General features: G+C 40.5%; 1 protein-coding gene across 3 annotated transcripts in view; it reads right to left on the minus strand.

The window, feature by feature from the left end:
• Window positions 1–3858: 3858 nt before the first annotated feature.
• Window positions 3859–17997, minus strand: part of ZNF143 (zinc finger protein 143) — a 60804-nt gene continuing 46665 nt past the window's right edge. For 2 of the 3 annotated variants that reach the window (XM_040258406.1, XM_040258405.1), the window contains exons 13-16: window positions 16494–16642; window positions 14816–14977; window positions 5487–5633; window positions 3859–4632 (exon numbers count right to left, since the gene is read on the minus strand). In XM_040258406.1, the coding sequence (XP_040114340.1) occupies window positions 4549–4632; window positions 5487–5633; window positions 14816–14977; window positions 16494–16642 (542 nt within the window). In that variant the 3' untranslated portion in view covers window positions 3859–4548. The remainder of the gene's footprint in view (window positions 4633–5486; window positions 5634–14815; window positions 14978–16493; window positions 16643–17997) is intronic. The other variant, XM_040258407.1, reaches the window with a different exon arrangement.

Consider the following 17997-nt stretch of genomic DNA (forward strand, 5'->3'; position numbering starts at 1 on the left):
GATGTCTAGAATTCCGTGGAAGTAGAAATTCCCAGTTACCCTATGGGAGCCCATAACCTAAAAAGTAGAAGCGTATGATATATTCCCCAAACACGAGTCACACCTCTTGTGTGACAGCATAAAGAGAACTGAAGAGCTTTCCTAGGCAGTGCAGGCTACATAATCTGTGGGGCTTAGTGTAAAAAGAAAAAGAAAATAATGGGGATTCTTGGTCAAAAAGCAGGAGAAAAAGGGCTGTCAAAGGTATACATAAAGCCAGACACAGAAGGACGAAGAGCATGTGATTCCGTTTCTGTGAAGTACCAAGTGTAGTTAGAGTCATAGAAAGAGAAAGAATGGTGGTTGCCAGGGGGCTGGAGGGAGTGGGGAGGTGGAGTTTTTAATGGGTAAAATTTCAGTTTTGGAAGATGAGAAGGTTTTGCAGATAGTGGTGATGTGTACACAACAGAGTGAAGGTACTTAATGAACTGCACACTCAAAAATATTTAAAATGGTAAATTTTCTATTATGTATATTTCAGCCTCTACCTCTCACCCACATATGCATAAGAAATAAATTTTTTCCTTCTTTTCACAGACTCTTTTATGACTTGTCATGGTGTTTTTTTATTTGCTACTTAATGACATCCTAAGTAAAGAAAAATTAAAGACTTAAATTTTTAGCATCAGTTTTACTCTTCATTTTCATTTTATGCAATATCAATTTAAATCAAAATGTCTAAAAGTATTTAGCTTGTATTTGGAATCACTGAAATTATACAACTTGAATTTTGTGTAATTCCAGGAGGTTACCTTGAGCTGGCTAGAAGAGAAAAACAAGAGCCAAGGTCTGGAAAAGTGGAAGGAGGTGAGGATCCCCATGGCACAGAACCTGGAGAAAGAGCCCTCCAGGGCATAGGACCTCATGGGTGCCTGAGGGGGTGGTCTCTTTGGCCTAAAAACTGCCAGCTTCCCCTTCCCACAGGCCTGTCACCCCAGCCCACAGCACATAGGCTACTGCCAAGCATCATTAGAACTCAGAGCTGGGATGAGCTCAGTAGGTGGGAATGGCCACCACCATGCCCCCAACACCCACCTTCCTGCACTGGCACCAGACCCTGCCAGGCAGGGGAGCGGCAGTGAGAACCCATCCGTGGAGGCTGTAGGGAATGTGACTGTGTACGGTCAGGCTCCAAGGACCCCCGCCCCCTCCACCACCGTGCCTGCCTGCTCCATTGTTGGTTCCATGAGACTCCCCTTGACACAAAATCAAAGATAAAATGACTAAGAATTTTAAGACTACAACCACAGTGCATTCAGCCCCAAGTGCAGGGCCTTCAACGGTACTAGTCTCACACCCTGTTCCTCAGGCCAAAGAAAAGAGTGTTTGGCTGAAATATTCTTTGAAAGACCCACTCATCCCTGAAGGAAGTTTACACTTAACTTAAACCTAGTTAAGTTTAGAAGTGTTTACAGTGGAGGGGCTGAGGCAGCCTTGCCTCCTGTCCCTCCTGTTCCCTTTCCTTTCTTTCTGACAACAGATTCCAGCTCTGCCCCTTTCCTTTCACCCTCCCACTCTCCACCCACTCTTGCTCCACTGGTCTACAACTTGTCGGAGCTAGGAAACACTGGGATGTAAATTCCTTGGGTTGAGACATAGAATCCAGCCCATGTCAGCCCTGAGTGCACGGTTTCCCAAGTTCCCTAGTCCCAGGGCTGCCATACAGGTGGGCAGGATGTGAGACTGGCCATTAGTTTGCCCCTAATGACCTGGGGGTGCAGTGCAGGGCACAGGGGGAAGTGTGGCCCTCTGGGTAGCTGCCACCTGTAGAGGATTAAGGAAGCCAAATCCTTCTATTTCCTAAATTGGAGTGCAGACTGTAGCCAATGTACTTTCTCTTTGTAGTGGCTTCAAATTGTGTCTGGGATAGAGGGTGGGGGGGGCGGGGTTTCTTGGACTGAAAGGCTTGCCTTGAGCATTGTCTGGATCATATTGCAGAGAGTTATGCTCCAACTAGCTACATCTGCTAAGATGTACCCTGGGGGAGTTCCCTGGCGGTCCAGTGGGTAGGACTTGGTGCTTTCAACACCATGGCCCTGGGTTCAATACCGGGTTGGAGAACTAAGATTCTGCGACTCCTGGAACAGCTGGGGAAGAAAAAAAAAGATGTACTCTAGTTTCATCAAGTATCTTAGGGAGATTCTTCAACTTTCTCCGGCTAAGAAGAAACCCCACACCAGCTTTACTGACAACTGTCAGTGCATCAGCTGGAGTCTTCCCTTGGGGGAATACACTATCTATGCTCCTGAGTTCCCTTCCCAGGAAGTCAGGGGACAAACCAGCAACACCCCCTGCCCTCTTCTCTGGTGCTATTAGGAAGGCATTTTTTTTTTGAGCTGAGGGACAATCAGGCCCACCAGCAGCATCCAGCTCAGCTCTGCCCAATCCAGGCAGAGGAGCTGGGGTGAGGGATGAACACCGATTCTAAACAAAGGCAGGTGAAAGGCAAAGCCTAGAGAGGCTTGGGTATTGGTTCACAGCAGACCCAGCTGGGCTCAGCAGAGCAGCTCTGGGTTGGCAGCCAGTCCCCAGAGGAGGAATGGAAAGCGGGAGCACAGTTCAAGATCCTGTTCTTCCTCTATCCCGCCCCTACCCCAGCCCCTGCCCCATGCTGACCCCTTTCTGAGCCTCAGCTGGGAGTTGTGTATTTAAATGTCTCTGTCAATAATGGAGACTGAGACTGTGGGTGACTAAGACCTTTCTAATGTTATATATCTTTGAAGAGCTTTGAAGGGAAGCAGCCAATCAGCCCTGCCCAACCCTGCCGGGTTTCCCATTTCAAATGACTAAGTCATGACTCTTCTTAGCAAGACTTCAAAGAACCTGATCAAAGATAACATTTATATTAAATAACACAGCACATTTTTTCCTTTTTACTGTAAAGCTTGAAATGAGAAACAGCCCTGCTTCAGCTCTCTGGCCAACAAAGCATGGTGAAAACAGCAGAGAAGTGATTCTTACAGGACAACCCTCACCCACCCTCCCCCCACCTTTTTTTGGAACTCTGTGGCCCCTACACTGAATTTCTAACATTAGAGATGGGTTTTCAGGTGCTTATCAGGTCACTGGGCAATCATAAATCCCCACCAAAGCTTGGGACTTCCCTGAAGATCCAGTGGTTAAGACTCTGCCCTTCTACTGCAGCGGGCATGGGTTCAATCCCTGTTTAGGGAACTGAGATTCGGCATGCCACCAGAAATTTAAAAAAAAGAAATCACCAAAGCTCATATACATAATCTCTGCCACAAGTTATCATCTGAGGAGGCGGCTGTGGTATGGTGAAAAAAAACCACCCTGGATGTGGGAGTCAGTCTGGCTTCTCAAGTCTTTGCCTTGCCTCACCACAGTCCTGGGCAGACACAACTTCTTTGAACCTTCAGCTTTCTCATGTACAAAGGTATTAAATCTCATATATCTCACAAAATCCTGTTATGAGCAGATAAATATGTATGGAAAAGTACTTATTGTGCTTGATACATAATATACTCTAAATATATATATATTGTATTTTAACCTATTACATTAGTGGTGTTTTCTACAACTCTTCCCCCCACCCCATACCAATTTAATGAAACAAATATAAAGGTAACATTTTAAAAATTGCTGTATTCAAAATTAATAACAAACTTTAGGGTAAATAAGCTTTAAAACAAAAGTACATAAGCAAAAATAAATAATTTACACCAACCCACTAACCTAATTTTCAGAATAAAGCCATTTCCAATTACAGCACTATTATCCCGGGCTCCAGCCTGTGGTCAAGCTTTGATAGTTCATTATTTTTAAGAAATAGTAACAAAAAACTGAAGACTCAGGAAATCATCTTTAACAAAACCGAAGTACTGGATTTAACTTTTTAATTTTAAATAACCAAACTTTGTAATTTTATACATAATCCAATGTAATGCTAATATAATTAGCACTTCAGCTTGCAGAGCTGGTATTTAACAGGGGTGGAAAACTGTAATGAATAGTCTTCAAACCGTGAGATATTTAATACAAATAAAAATGGACAAGTATACAGTAGAACAAAAACTGCAGACACACTACTAGCTGAGGGAAATATCTGAAGGCTTTACATCCTTTATTATCCATGATGGCTTTTGGAATTATGATTGTTTGACGTATAGAACCTTTGACATTTTCAATACAGCCTTTATTTTTTTTTTTTCATAGTAAGTTAAAAATCCATCATAAGACTCCGTAAGACTTCACTGGTCTTGCACGTAGACTCTAGGAGTTTGCAATCTGATAAAAGAGTAACATAAAAAATTACTGTATTGCCCTAATTTCATACTTCCTTGTACACAATACATCAGTTTGGGAAATCTATTCCAAGGGTTATATACACAAAAGTGTCAAGAATAAAATGTTCTCCACTCTTGCATAAAAATGTGTACAGTGTTTCGGGAATGGAAAATTTCTAGTTTTCCTGGGCCCGGGCTTCATGGATCTCTGCTGCCTGAAGATGAAAGGCTTCTCTGGCTTTATTGCTCATTGTTCTGAGGGTTAATCATCCAACCCTGGCGTTTCTCCTTGCTGGATCCTGGATGCTATTCTGATGGCTTCTTCCAGAGATGGCTGTTCTCCAAGCTGCAACAGGAACATACACAAAGCCACAGTCAAGATAATGCCAAGGAAATATAATATGCCAGAAGTAAAATTTCTCTCTATAATTCTAACACCTGGGCTTGTTAAAGCACTAACGCTCATCCACAAAACACAAAAATTCCTGCTGGGGAGAATAATGCAGTTTCTTTATACAGGATTTTGATAAATCTTCACACATGCAAGGAACAAAAAGATGCTTATCTTTTCTGTTGGAGATAGAGAGCTTCATGAGCCTTTAGCTTCATGCCCATAAACTAAATTAAAACCAACAGCTGGCATTTTCCTGAGTGCATTCTAACCCTTTCCAAGTAAATATGTTAAAACAAAACAAACTTCCCAAGGAAAGGTAATCTACACCTCATATTCTAGATTCTCTGAGTGCAGTGACTTCCCAGAGAATGTATTCTTCATAGTCTTCTGACATTCCCCACCGTACATACAGCTGCTGTGCGGGGACTTTTTTGAGGACTAACTTGGGAGTCTACGTTTACAGGCGGTTCATTTCCAAGGAGTAACTCTTAAATGCTTTATAGAATCCTGCCTAATTAAACTTTTATTCTGGCAGTAAAGATGGCTGGTCAGGTACACACAGGGATGTGTATACCAGGAGCTTTATACTTCTTGTTATAAATTCCCTTATAACACACAAAGATAGTAGCAAACAAAGTTTTAGTCTCTTTGAGTTTATTTCAAACATAGCTATTTCCGTAAAGGAGCTAAGCACTACGTATTATTCTGTGCCCTGCCTCTGTGAATGTTATGCATCAGAGTACGGTGACAAGGCTGAGGGCTGAACAGCACTGCTGTCGACAGAGGACAGCTGCCATTGTACTCACCTGAACTGCAATCTGGGTGCCGTTGGATGTTGCCACTAAGGTCAAAGGTCTGGTTTCTGTGGTTACTAAGTGATGGCTATGCTGTTGGTGCCCCATTTCTGATGATGCAGTGTGGAATGCTGCCAAGTCCTGAGCCACAATTGCAACCTTAAAAAATACACAGAAGAATTAAAACTATGATTTCAATAGGATAAAATCCATTTAATGCAAGGGACTATCTTCAAATTCAAAAAGAAATCCTCCCTTCTGACCATAGACTTGTAGAAGCTGAAAGCTGGAAAAGACCTTACATATTGTCTATTCTGAACTCTTTTTTTCCTTTTTTGTTTTGACTGCACTTCCCAGACTGTGGGATTTCAGTTCCCCTACGAGGGAGTGAACCTGGGACCTCAACAGTGAGAGCAGAGTCCTAACTACTGGACTGCCAGGGAATTCCCATGGACTCCTCTTTTTTGAGGAAGTTGACACTCAGAAAGAAGGGACTGATCTAAAGTTATGAAGCAAGCCGATAGGGAAACAGGATAGAGGACACTGAGAAAGTAGATTCGCTAGGTCAGATTTCATTAAACAGAAGTGACGTGACAGTGCCTAGATTCTAATATTCCTAAGCAGCTGCCTGGGAAGTTACACACATGGATTAGTTTATATATCAAATGTCTATTTATTCCTGAGTTTGGATCAGTGGTAGATACACTATTTTCTCCTGTTTATCTGCTGCACTAAAAATTAGATTTCCATTAACCAAAAAGGACCTACTATATAACACAGGGAACTCTGCTCAATGTTATGTGGCAGCCTGGATGCGAGGGGAGTTTAGCGGAGAATGGATACATGTATAGGTATGGCTGAGTCCCTTTGCGGTTCACCTGAAACTATCACAACATCATTTGTTAATCAGCCATTCCCCAATACAAAATAAAATGTTTTTAAAAATTAGATTTCTATTAAATGCTTAAAATTAAACAAAAAATTAAAAATAAAATAATTTTAAATAATAAAAATATTTTAAAATTAAAAACAAAATTAGATTTCCACAGGGAATTCCCTGGTGATCCAGTGGTTAGGACTCAGCTCTTTCACTGCCAGGAGTCTGGGTTCCAGCCCTGGTCAGGGAATTAAACTAAGATCCCAGCAAGCTGCACAGTATGGCGGAAAAAAAAGATTTCCATTAACTGGGAAAACAAAGTACCAGGAACATTACTACACGGCATGAGGGATCTTAGTTTTCCAACCAAGGACTGAACCCATGACCCCTGCAGTAAAAGCATGGAATCCTAACCACTGGATTACCAGGGGATTAATTCCCAGCAACACATTCTGTCACAGTCACTTCCTCTTTTAGATCCCACGGAATCTTTCCAACCTGCTCCTGAAGCACCTAGTCAGAGTGGTTAAAAGTGCTTTTCTGGCTCTTAAACTACGAATGCAGCTTTTTCTATGTAGATAATAACGTAGAAAATAGCATCAACTACATGTCATATGGTATTTAAGAATTCTGTTCAGCCAAACTTAGAGAAAGAATAGGTTAATAACTGAAATTACTATTAAATGCTTAAATGCATTTTACTTGGCCATTAATCCAGTAAGAATGCTGGATTTTAGTGCTAATAGATACTTAGCTTGGATCAATCCCAGTATTGGTCCATAGTCCAGCAACAGATTTTAGTCCAGCAATAGGCGAATAGCTTATATGGGACTAACCTTTCCTGCAGGTAACAATCATAAAGTGTCAAAAAAATATGAAAAAGCAACCATCTGAAGGCACTGGTGAATGGTGAAGAGCAGGCAGGAAATGGCGGGGATTCTCAATAGAAGGGAACCACACTGGATCACACCGGTTTCACCAGCTTTTCCACTTGAGGGCAGTCACCAATCTGCAGCATAAGGCAACTTATGGCATCAGATAATGAAGTCCAGGGCTGCCAGAATGGCTATATAGTGAAAGGGATATCCTAGAAAGGAGAAAACCAGAGGGAGGGGGACCCCCCAAACCTGTATATAAGTTCCTCTCAATTCTTTAAGACCTGAGAATTGCAAATGTGTTGGGGAGGTATCAGTAAATCTGGAACAAAGCAGCAGCTAGAAGGCTAAAAAGCTGAGAAGAGGATTCAGTGATACTCACCACAGGGCACACAGAATTTAGAATTTCAACCCCACCAAGTTTAGAAGGGCTTGGAAAACACCTTAGGCCTTCCACTGAAACCTTAAGAGTTACATTTTAGGAGTAAAGACTATGTCCCAGGACTAAAGATTCACCTTGAAACCAAATGGCAAAACCAAAACAAACCTACCTTAATAAAAGTACAAAACCCAGCCTCCATAAGTAACTTAACTACTTGATAAAATTAATATTCTTCAGAGGAAGATAACCAAATTAAAAGTCCCCATACTGTATCATCCACAATATCCAGAATACAATAAAAAACTACAACACATGAGAAGAGGAAAATGTAACCCAGAGTCAAGAGAATATGAAGTTAACAGAAACAGACCTTGAGATGACCAATATGTTGTGATTAGCAAACTAGGACTTTGAGACAGTTATTATATGTTAAAAGGCTTATGGAATTCACACAAGGGGAAATCTCAGTAAATAAATAAAAACTGTAAAAAATTAAATTCTACAGTCAAAAATGACGATATCTAAAATTATCTAAATGGGCCTAATAAAAGATGGGTAAAGTAGGTGATGTCAAAAGAAAAGATCAGTGAACTCGAAGACAGAGCAATAAGAATTATCTATCTGAAGAACTAAAAAAAAAATGCACCCCCAGAAACTTGTGGGAAAACACCAAGTTAATATACATATACTTTAGAGACCCAGAAGTAAAAGGGAAACGATAAGGCAGAATAAAAACTTCTGATGAAATAATGGCCTAACTTTTCCTAAATTTGATAAAAACACAAACACCCTCCCCTACAAAAAACATGACTATATAATGTTTCATAATATTATATATGTTGTCTTATAATTACATATAAGAAACCTGTGAGATAAATACAAAGAAGACCACACCATAATTACATTGCTAAAAAGCAAATATAAAGAGTCTAGAAAATAGCCAGAGGAAAAACTGGTGTATCATATACAGGGGAACAATGATATGAAGATGGCTGATTTCTCATCAGAAACAATGAAGGACAGAGACAATTTAAAGTGCAGAAAAAAAAAAAAAAAACCCACCAATTCTATATCTAACAAAAATATTCTTCAAGACAAAAACAGAAAGGCGACATAACATGTTTTCAAATAAGCAAAACCAGAGAATTTGTCACTGTAGATCTGCACTACAAACAATGCTAACGTATATCCTTCAGGGGACTTTCCTAGTGGCCCAGTGATAAAGAATCTGCCTTGCAAAGCAGGGGACACAGGTCTGGTCTCTGGTTGGGGAACTAAGATCCCACAGGTTGCAGAGCAACTAAGCCTGAGTGCCGCAGTCACTGAACCCACATGCTGCACCTCCTGAGGCCTGCTCACTCTGGAGCCTGGACCACAACCATGCCCTGTGTGGGAAGACCCCGTCTGCCACAACTAAGACCTGACACAGCCAAAATGAGTTAGCTAACTTAAAAACCAAAATACATCCTTCAGGCCAAATGGATGTCATATAGACACTCAACTCTACAGAAAGGCATAAGAGGCACTGGAAATTATAAACCAGCAGATAAGTATAAAATACTATGTTTCCCATCATCTTGTAACTTACTTAAAAGATGAACTGCTTATGCTAAAAAATAATATTGCACTGCGGGGGTTTTAATATCTGTAAATATAAAATAAATCACAGCAGCACAAAAGTAGGGGCATAAATGAAAATACACTGTTTCAAGGTTTTATGTAAAGTAGTAACAATCTTAAGTCTAAGTAGACCGCAATAACTTAAGGATGCACATTTTAATCCCTGGGCAACCTCAAAAAAGTAACAGAGAAGTGTATAATTATGAAGTCATTTGAGGAATTAAAATGAAATATGTACACACCTAATAACAGCGTTTCAAAAACCTAGAAGTAAAAAAAGAAACAACTAAAAGGGAGACAAATCCATAATCCTAGTTGAAGATATCAATTACTTTTTCTTAGTAACTGACAGAACAAATATATATAAGATTAATAAGGTTATAGAATATTTGAACCACACTTAAAGTGTAACCACCTTAACTTAAAGTGTAACATGCTGTACCAACAAGTGCAGAACACACATTCTTTTCAAATACATATGAAATACAATAGGAAATCAATGAAAGACAAAGGAAAACAAGTCTCAAATTTCAAAATAGTAATATCTTACCATATGGTTCTCTAACCATAACAGACTTAAATTAAAAATCAAGAAAAACAAGTATTTAGAAAAGTACCAGATATTAAGAAATTATCAGGGCTTCCCTGGTGGCTCAGATGGTAAAGAATCTACCCACAATGTGGAAGACCCAGGTTCGATCCCTGGGTCAGCAAGATCCTCTGGAAAAGGAAAGGCAACCCACTCCAGTATCCTTGCCTGGAGAATCCATGGACAGAGGAGCCCGGCAGGCTACAGTCTAGAGTCGCCGAGTCAAACACGACTGAGCAACTAACATTTTCTTTTTCAAAAAATTAAACAACCTACGTGCAAATTAAAACCACAATGATATACCATTTTACATCCACTAGATGGCTAAACTTTTAAACAGCAACAACTCAAAATGCTGATGATATAAAACAAACAGAACTATTGTGAGTGGGAGTGTGAGTGGGGTCAAACCACTTTGAAGAACTGCTTGACACTTTTATATAAAGTTAAATATACCTCTACCCTATGACTCAGAAATTCCACTAACAGGTTATTAATCAGAGAATGACAATATGTGTCTACAAATATACTTGTACTAGAATTTTTACCACCATCTTAATTCATAATAGAAAAAAAAAAAAACTGGAAGCATCTCAAATATTTGTTCATCAAGGGGAGATTCTATCAATAAATTGTGATATACTCCTAACCACAGAATACTGCTTAGCAATAAAAATGAAGGAACTCATGTTATAAACAATAACATGGATAAATCTCCAAAATGTTATGTTGAACAAAAAAACACAAAACAAGAGAGTTCATACTCTGGCATCACTATGCAAAATTCAAGAATAGACAAGATAATACAATCAGGACAACTAGATGGAGACTGACTGGATGGGGTCCAAGAGAACTTTCTGGGGTGATAGAAACGTTCTAGGTCTTGTTTGGGATGAGATGGGTCTGTATGTTTAACAACTCACTAAACTGTAAACTTAAGATCTGTGCAGGTGGTGGTCCGGTGATTAGGATTCTGTGCTTCTATTGCCAGGAGCCCAGGTGTGGATCCTTGGTTGGGGAACTAAGATCCTGCAAACCACATGATGTGGGGGAAAAAAAAAAATCTATGCACTTCACTGTATATAAATTTTACCTCAATGAAGAAAAAAACAATTGCAGGCTAATAGGAAAAACATGTTCAACCTCACTAACAGACAAGTTAAAGTAAAAATATAACTTTTGCTTGTGAATAATGCAAATGTAAAAAACAAAATCCTCAGTGCTACCAAGAGTACAGTGAAATAAGAATACTATTAGATCCAAGGCATAATTATTAAAACTCTCGAGAAAGGAATTTGGCAATATTCCTTTTAGAAGAAGGTTAAAATGGTTCTTCAGTTCAGTTCAGTCTCTCAGTTGTGTCCGACTCTTTGTGACCCCATGAATCGCAGCACACCAGGCCTCGCTGTCCATCACCAACTCCCGGAGTTTATTCAAACTCATGTCCAACGAGTCGGTGATGCCATCTAGCCATCTCATCCTTTGTTGATCCCTTCTCCTCCTGCCCTCAATCCCTCCCAGCATCAGAGTCTTTTCCAAGGCGTCAACTCTTTGCACGAGGTGGCCAAAGTATTCGAGTTTCAGCTTCAACATCAGTTCTTTCAATGAACACCCAGGACTGATCTCCTTTAGAATGAACTGGTTGGATCTCCTTGCAATCCAAGGGACTCTTTAGAGTCTTCTGCAACACCACAGTTCAAAAGCATCAATTCTTTGGCGCTCAGCTTTCTTCCCAGTCCAATTCTCACATCCATACATGACCACTGGAAAAACCATAGCCTTGACTAGATGGACTTTTGTTGGCAAAGTAACGTCTCTGCATTTTAATATGCTGTCTAGGTTGGTTATAACTTTCCTTCTAAGGAGTGTCTTTTAATTTCATGGCTGCAGTCACCATCTGCAGTGATTTTGGAGCCCCCAAAAATAAAGTTTGACACTGTTTCCACTGTTTCCCCATCTATTTCCCATGAAGTGATGGGTTGAGCTTAAAGCCAACTCTTTCACTTTCATCAAGAGGCTTTCTAGTTCCTCTTCATTATCTGCCATAAGGGTGTGTCATCTGCATATCTGAGGTTATTGATATTTCTCTTGGCAATCTTGATTCCAGCTTGTGTTTCTTCCAGGCCAGCATTTCTCATGATGTACTCTGCATATAAGTTAAATAAGCAGGGTGACAATATACAGCCTTGACGTACTCCTTTTCCTATTTGGAACCAGTCTGTTGTTCCATGTCCAGTTCTAACTGTTGCTTCCTGACCCGCATACAAGTTTCTCAAGATGCAGGTCAAGTGGTCTGGTATTTCCATCTCTTTCAGAATTTTCCAGTTTATTGCGTTCCACACGGTCAAAGGCTTTGGCATAGTCAATAAAGCAGAAATAGATGTTTTTTGGAAACTCTCTTGCTTTTTCCATGATCCAGAGAATGTTGGCAACTTGATCTCTGGTTCCTCTGCCTTTTCTAAAACCAGCTTGAACATCTGGAAGATCACGGTTCATGTATTGCTGAAGCCTGGCTTGGAGAATTTTGAGCATTACTTTACTAGCGTGTGAGATGAGCACAATTGTGCGGTAGTTTGAGCATTCTTTGGCATTGCCTTTCTTTGGGACTGGAATGAAAACTGACATTTTCCAGTCCTGTGGCCACTGCTGAGTTTTCCAAATGTGCTGTCATATGGAGTGAAGCACTTTCATAGTATCATCTTTCAGGATTTGAAATAGCTCAACTGGAATTCTATCACCTGCACTAGCTTTGTTCATAGTGATGCTTCCTAAGGCCCACTTGACTTCACATTCCAGGATGTCTGGCTCTAGGTGGTTTGTGAAGATCTTTTTTGTACAGTGCTATGTATTCTTCCCACCTCTTCTTAATATCTTCTGCTTCTGTTAGGTCCACACCATTTCTGTCCTTTATTGAGCCCATCTTTGCATGAAATATTCCCCTGGTATCTCTAATTTTCTTGAAGAGCTTTCTAGTCTTTCCCATTCTATTGTTTTGCTCTATTTCTTTGCACTGATCACTGAGGAAGGCTTTCATCTCTCTCCTTGCTATTCTTTGGAACTCTGCATTCAAATGGGTATATCTTTCCTTTTCTCCTTTGCTTTTCACTTCTCTTATTTTCACAGTTATTTGTAAGGCCTCCTCAGACCGCCATTTTGCTTTTTTGCATTTCTTTTTCTTGGGGATGGTCTTGATTCCTGTCTCCTGTACAATGTCATGAACCTCTGTCCATAGTTCATCAGGCACCCTGTCTATCATTGACTTTTAAGCAAAAGTAGTTTTGAAGAAGTCCAATTTATCCAAAAAGAAAAAATTTTATTGTTGGTGCATTTTGTATCCTGTCTATGAAATTTTTATCCTAAGGTTACAAAACCATTCACTTTTCTTCTAGAAGCTTTTTGATTCTGATTCCTGTATTTCAAGGTGCAGAAGACTTTCAACTTTGTTCTTTTTTTCAGGACTTTGCATGTTCTTTTTAGGTCCTTTGCATTTTCATATAAATTATTGGAATTGGGTTATGTATATCTTAAAAAATGCCTTCTGAAATTTTGATTGTGATAATACTGAATCTATAAATGAATTTAGGAAGAGTAATAGCTATGAACTTTGACAGACCCTTTCACTGAACAGGGTACAGTAGCTGAAGTGAAACTCAGCGTTGTCTTCAGCACAGCACAGCAACAATGTGTGTGTGTTGTGTTGTTGTCATGTCTTCAACTTTATTTACTGATTTATTTGGCTGTGCTGGGTCTCAGTTGCAGCATGCAGGATCTTTTTTTTTTTTTTTTCAGTTATGGCATTCCGAATCTTTAAGTTTCAGCATGTGGGATCTAGTTCCCCAACCAGGCGCCCTCTGCATTGCGAGCACAGAGTACTAGCCACTGGACCACCAGGGAAGACCCTATAAGAACAGTTTTCAAATGTATTAACCAAAATCATTCAAGATAAATGAAAAATAAAAGTACAAAGAGATACATAAGATTTGGTACCACTGTGCTACCATCAAAAGGGGAGGAGGCACTCTCAAAGGCTACGGGTAAGAATGTAAATGTGTACAACCCTAGAAAGGAAGTTTGGCAATGCTTATCACAGTTACAAATGTGTATGTCCTTTCAGCCAGCAGTTTCACTCTAGGGATTTATCTAGTAGCAGATATATTCACACACATAAAAAATCCCACGTGCACAAGATTATGTGTTGTCTGAAACAGCAAAAGACTTTAAATAAATTATGGCATGTCCATACAGTGGAATATGATATAGCTTAGAAAAAGAATGAGAGAGAATTCCCTGGCAATCCAGTGGTTAGGACTCTTCACTTTCACTTGCAGCACCCAGGTTTAATTCCCAGTTGGGAACTAAGATCCTGCAAACCATGTGGTGCCACCAGAATTACCAAAAAAAAAAAAAAGACAGGAAAATTCTCTATATAAAGAAACAGAAAGATGTCCTAGATATATTATTAAGATTAAAAAAAACAAGGAGGTGAAAAACAGTATAGTGTTTACTGCCGTATAAAGGGTGGGGGGAGATGACTGTGTGTGTGTCTGCTCAGTGGCTCAGCTGTATCTAACTCTTGTGATCCCAGGAGCTGTTATGGGGTATATGCAAAAATCAATCCTATTTTACACATGAAAAAAAAAAACTGAGACTCAGAGGGCTGTGTAACTAAGAAGCTTTAAAACTGAGATTCAATCTGAGGTTTATGTGCTTAACTGCTGGACTTCCCAGGGAGCGCAAGTGGTAAAGAACCATCTGCCAATGTGGAACACCTAAGAGACATGGGTTTGAGCCCTGGAGGAGGGCATGGCAACCCACTGCAGTACTCTTGCCTGGAGAATCCCATGGACAGAGGAGCTTGGTGGGTTACAGTCAACAGTGTTGCAAAGAGGCACCCACAACTGAAGTGATTTAGCATGCATGATACCACACTGTATATCTATGACGAACAATTTTGATACTGATATTTGTACCAATTATAGAAAAGAAAAAAGCAATTACCTGCTGCCCTTCTGTACCCTCGGCAGTAACCATAGCAACAGAATGTGTTCCTGCTGAGGAAATGACTGCATCATGAGCAGGTACTGTGATGGGCGTTCCGTCCTGTGTTACCATTGTAATGGTGTTGCCAATGGCCTGCATGTCGGCTTGAGATATGTTGACCTGCAACACAATGCATTTTAGAATCAGGCAATGTTTCTTGCTTTATCTGGTCAATTTTATTAAGGACTGGGCCTAAGCCTCCTATGGCTTCCCAGGTGGCTTGGTGGTTAAGAATCCGCCTGCCAGTGCAAGAGATGCAGGGTTGATCCCTGGGTCGGGAAGATCCTCTGGAGGAGGAAATGGCAACCCACTCCAGTATTCTTGCCTGGAAAATTCCACGGACAGAGGAGCCTGGCAGGCTGCAGTCCATGGGGCTGCAAAGAGTCAGACACGACTGAGCACACACACATGCAAGTCTTGTGTAAGTCTACTCTGGGAGCAAATAACCATTTTACAATGGAATAAACTCTTTTTAGAGAGAGATCATCAGAAAAACTGAGTGTTTCTTAAATACATTTTCCTCCTCTCCATCTCTACTGCCAATTTAGATTTCTATTTTTCTTTCATCTAATTTTTGCCAATAATACAACTTCTTTCTAGATATTTAACCCCTCCCTAATCATCCTCTACCTTGTCACCTTGCTAAAAACAAACAAATTTCATTATGCTCCCTGCTCAAATCCCCAGTGACACCCTATCTGTCCAGAATAAAACTGTTAGTAAATTTGTTTAATCTTATGTGCCAATCAGTGGACAAAGAGTACTGTGTGGAATCAGTGATGTCAAAAGTGAGGAGGAGAGGGATGAATGGGATGGTCCAAGTGCTCTGTATGTTTCTATCCTGAATATATTCTGCTTCTAGCTAACACTGGCACATTAAGAGTTATCTATTCAAAGGGCAGATTAATCATGGGAGGTAAAGTTCTAAAAGAGATGGCTAAAAAGACAGTTCTCCATGGAAGAGGCAGTATTGGAGGATAAAGAACCCCATGCATCTATTTCCATGGGTATTAAGACAACCTTAGCGAGGGCTTAAAAATGAAATCAAGTCTGAATTAGGATAGTGGCATCTAGAAAACAATGACTGTCAAACAGCAACTCTTACATTGCTTTTCCTGGGGAAATCAAGACAGCTTCCTATTAATTCTGAAGCTAGTTAAGTGAACTCCCATGATTCCAAGTAGGGAGAAAGTCACACCCTGGAAATTTTACAGGTTTCCCCATCACTGACTTGCCCAGATCTTTTAACGATGTCCTCGTCACCTCAGCCAAACTTCTGCTGATTTCTCAGTCTTATCTCCTGGATCTAATTTGCCACCCAATCTATCCCTTCCAAGTTTCATGTGGACCCATTACTTCTCACTGTGTTCCTGACCTCCATCACCTTACCTTTGAAAGATACCCATACCACCACCTGAATTCTAGAGTGACAAACCTCTCTTTACGGACCTCCTTGCATGTGGTCTCTTTCAGCAAGAGAGTCTCTTTTTTCAGGAGATCTAGCACTGCCCACAAGCTAAACTCCCAAACTTTGTGACCCAGTTCAAGGCTTTCTTCAACTGGGACCCAACCTGCCTTTTGAGCCCAGGCTCAGAGAAATAATATTTAATGTGTCTGGCTTTTGGTGGGTACTTACATGTTGAGTCCCATCCTGGGATATGAGTGTAACCTGCTGACTCAACCCAGACTGGGTTACTGTGGCTACTTGGGTAGATACAACATCATCCCCTTCTACACCTGTAACATATGTGATCTGGGACCCTTTAAGAACATCTTCACCTTGACCTGTTTAAAACAAATAAATCATTTATTTGATCAACCTACCAAGCTGTTTAGAAAACAGAATATTTTAAATGTTATGGAGAAGCTGACAAAAATGAAAGAGCATATGTGCTGAATTCTAAATCATGAAAATGATTTCTAACACCTCCTGCTGATCTCTCTGCTTGCTCTTTTGCAAAGCCAAACCAAATCCAAGCAGACTGAACTAAACTTTCCCACATAAAGAGTAACTGTTCAAATTTTCAGAGACTTTGCTTACTCTGTTAGTTGGCATGATTATATAACAGTGTGCATGTGTGTTGGGGTGAGGAGTGGGGGAACTGCACAGGGAGACTAACTAGCAAGTAACCCTTCTAACATGGCAAATATGTGCTAAGTTCTTGCAGTCACTTAAGAAGCTGTTAAAAATGATAAGACAATCTTCATAAATATTAACCCCAAAACCAGAGTGGTGTGTAAACACAATGTGCTAACACTAAGTCACTTACTCTTTAACAAGAGTGACTGATTGCAAGTCATCAGTACACAATGACATCACTGTGTAAAGACAGTATTATCTGGGGTAAGGTTAATAATTTCATAAGTGACTGAACAGGAACTCCCACCCACTTTTTTATTTCACAAAACTGAACAGGAACTCCCACCCACTTTTTTATTTCACAAAAAATCAGCAAGTAAACAGCAATTTCAACCATCCATTACTGCCATACTTGGCAACCAGTAAGATTCCTTATCCCTCTCTTCTACTGCTTTCCACATCTCATGAGGCCAGAAAAAGGGTAATTTTCTTTTTTTAATTCAAAGGACTTTCTATGCTAATTTAAGAGTACTTCTCAAAGTTATGGTTGATGCCTGCACTCATACAGCTATGGTCATCATGGTGTAATCCCTATGACACTCATTATTTCATTTCTTTTTGTGCTGTTCCATGGCTTCCAAGGTGGTTCAGTGGTAAAGAATCCACCTGCCAGTGCAGGAGATGTGGATTTGATCTCTGGGTCAAGAAGATCTCCTAGAGGAGGAAATGGCAACTCACTCCAGTATTCTTGCCTGCAAAATCCCATGGACAGAGGAGCCTAGTGGTCTACAGTCCAAAGGGTCGCAAAGAGTCGGACACGACTGAGCACACACACAAGACACAGGCAGATGAGCTTCTGAGGTGGCAGTAGTGGTAAAGAACCCGCCTGCCAGTGCAGAAGACTAAGAGATGCAGGTTCAATCCCTGGGAAGGGCATGGCAACCCACTCCAGTATTCCTGCCTGGAGAATTCCCATGGACAGAGGATTCCTGCAGGCTACAGTCCATAGGGTCACAAAGAGTTAGACACAACTGATATGACTTAGCATGCATGCACGGCC

This window comes from Oryx dammah, unplaced genomic scaffold (genome assembly GCF_014754425.2).
Source record: "Oryx dammah isolate SB20612 unplaced genomic scaffold, SCBI_Odam_1.1 HiC_scaffold_17, whole genome shotgun sequence".
Taxonomy (NCBI): Eukaryota; Metazoa; Chordata; class Mammalia; order Artiodactyla; family Bovidae; genus Oryx; species Oryx dammah.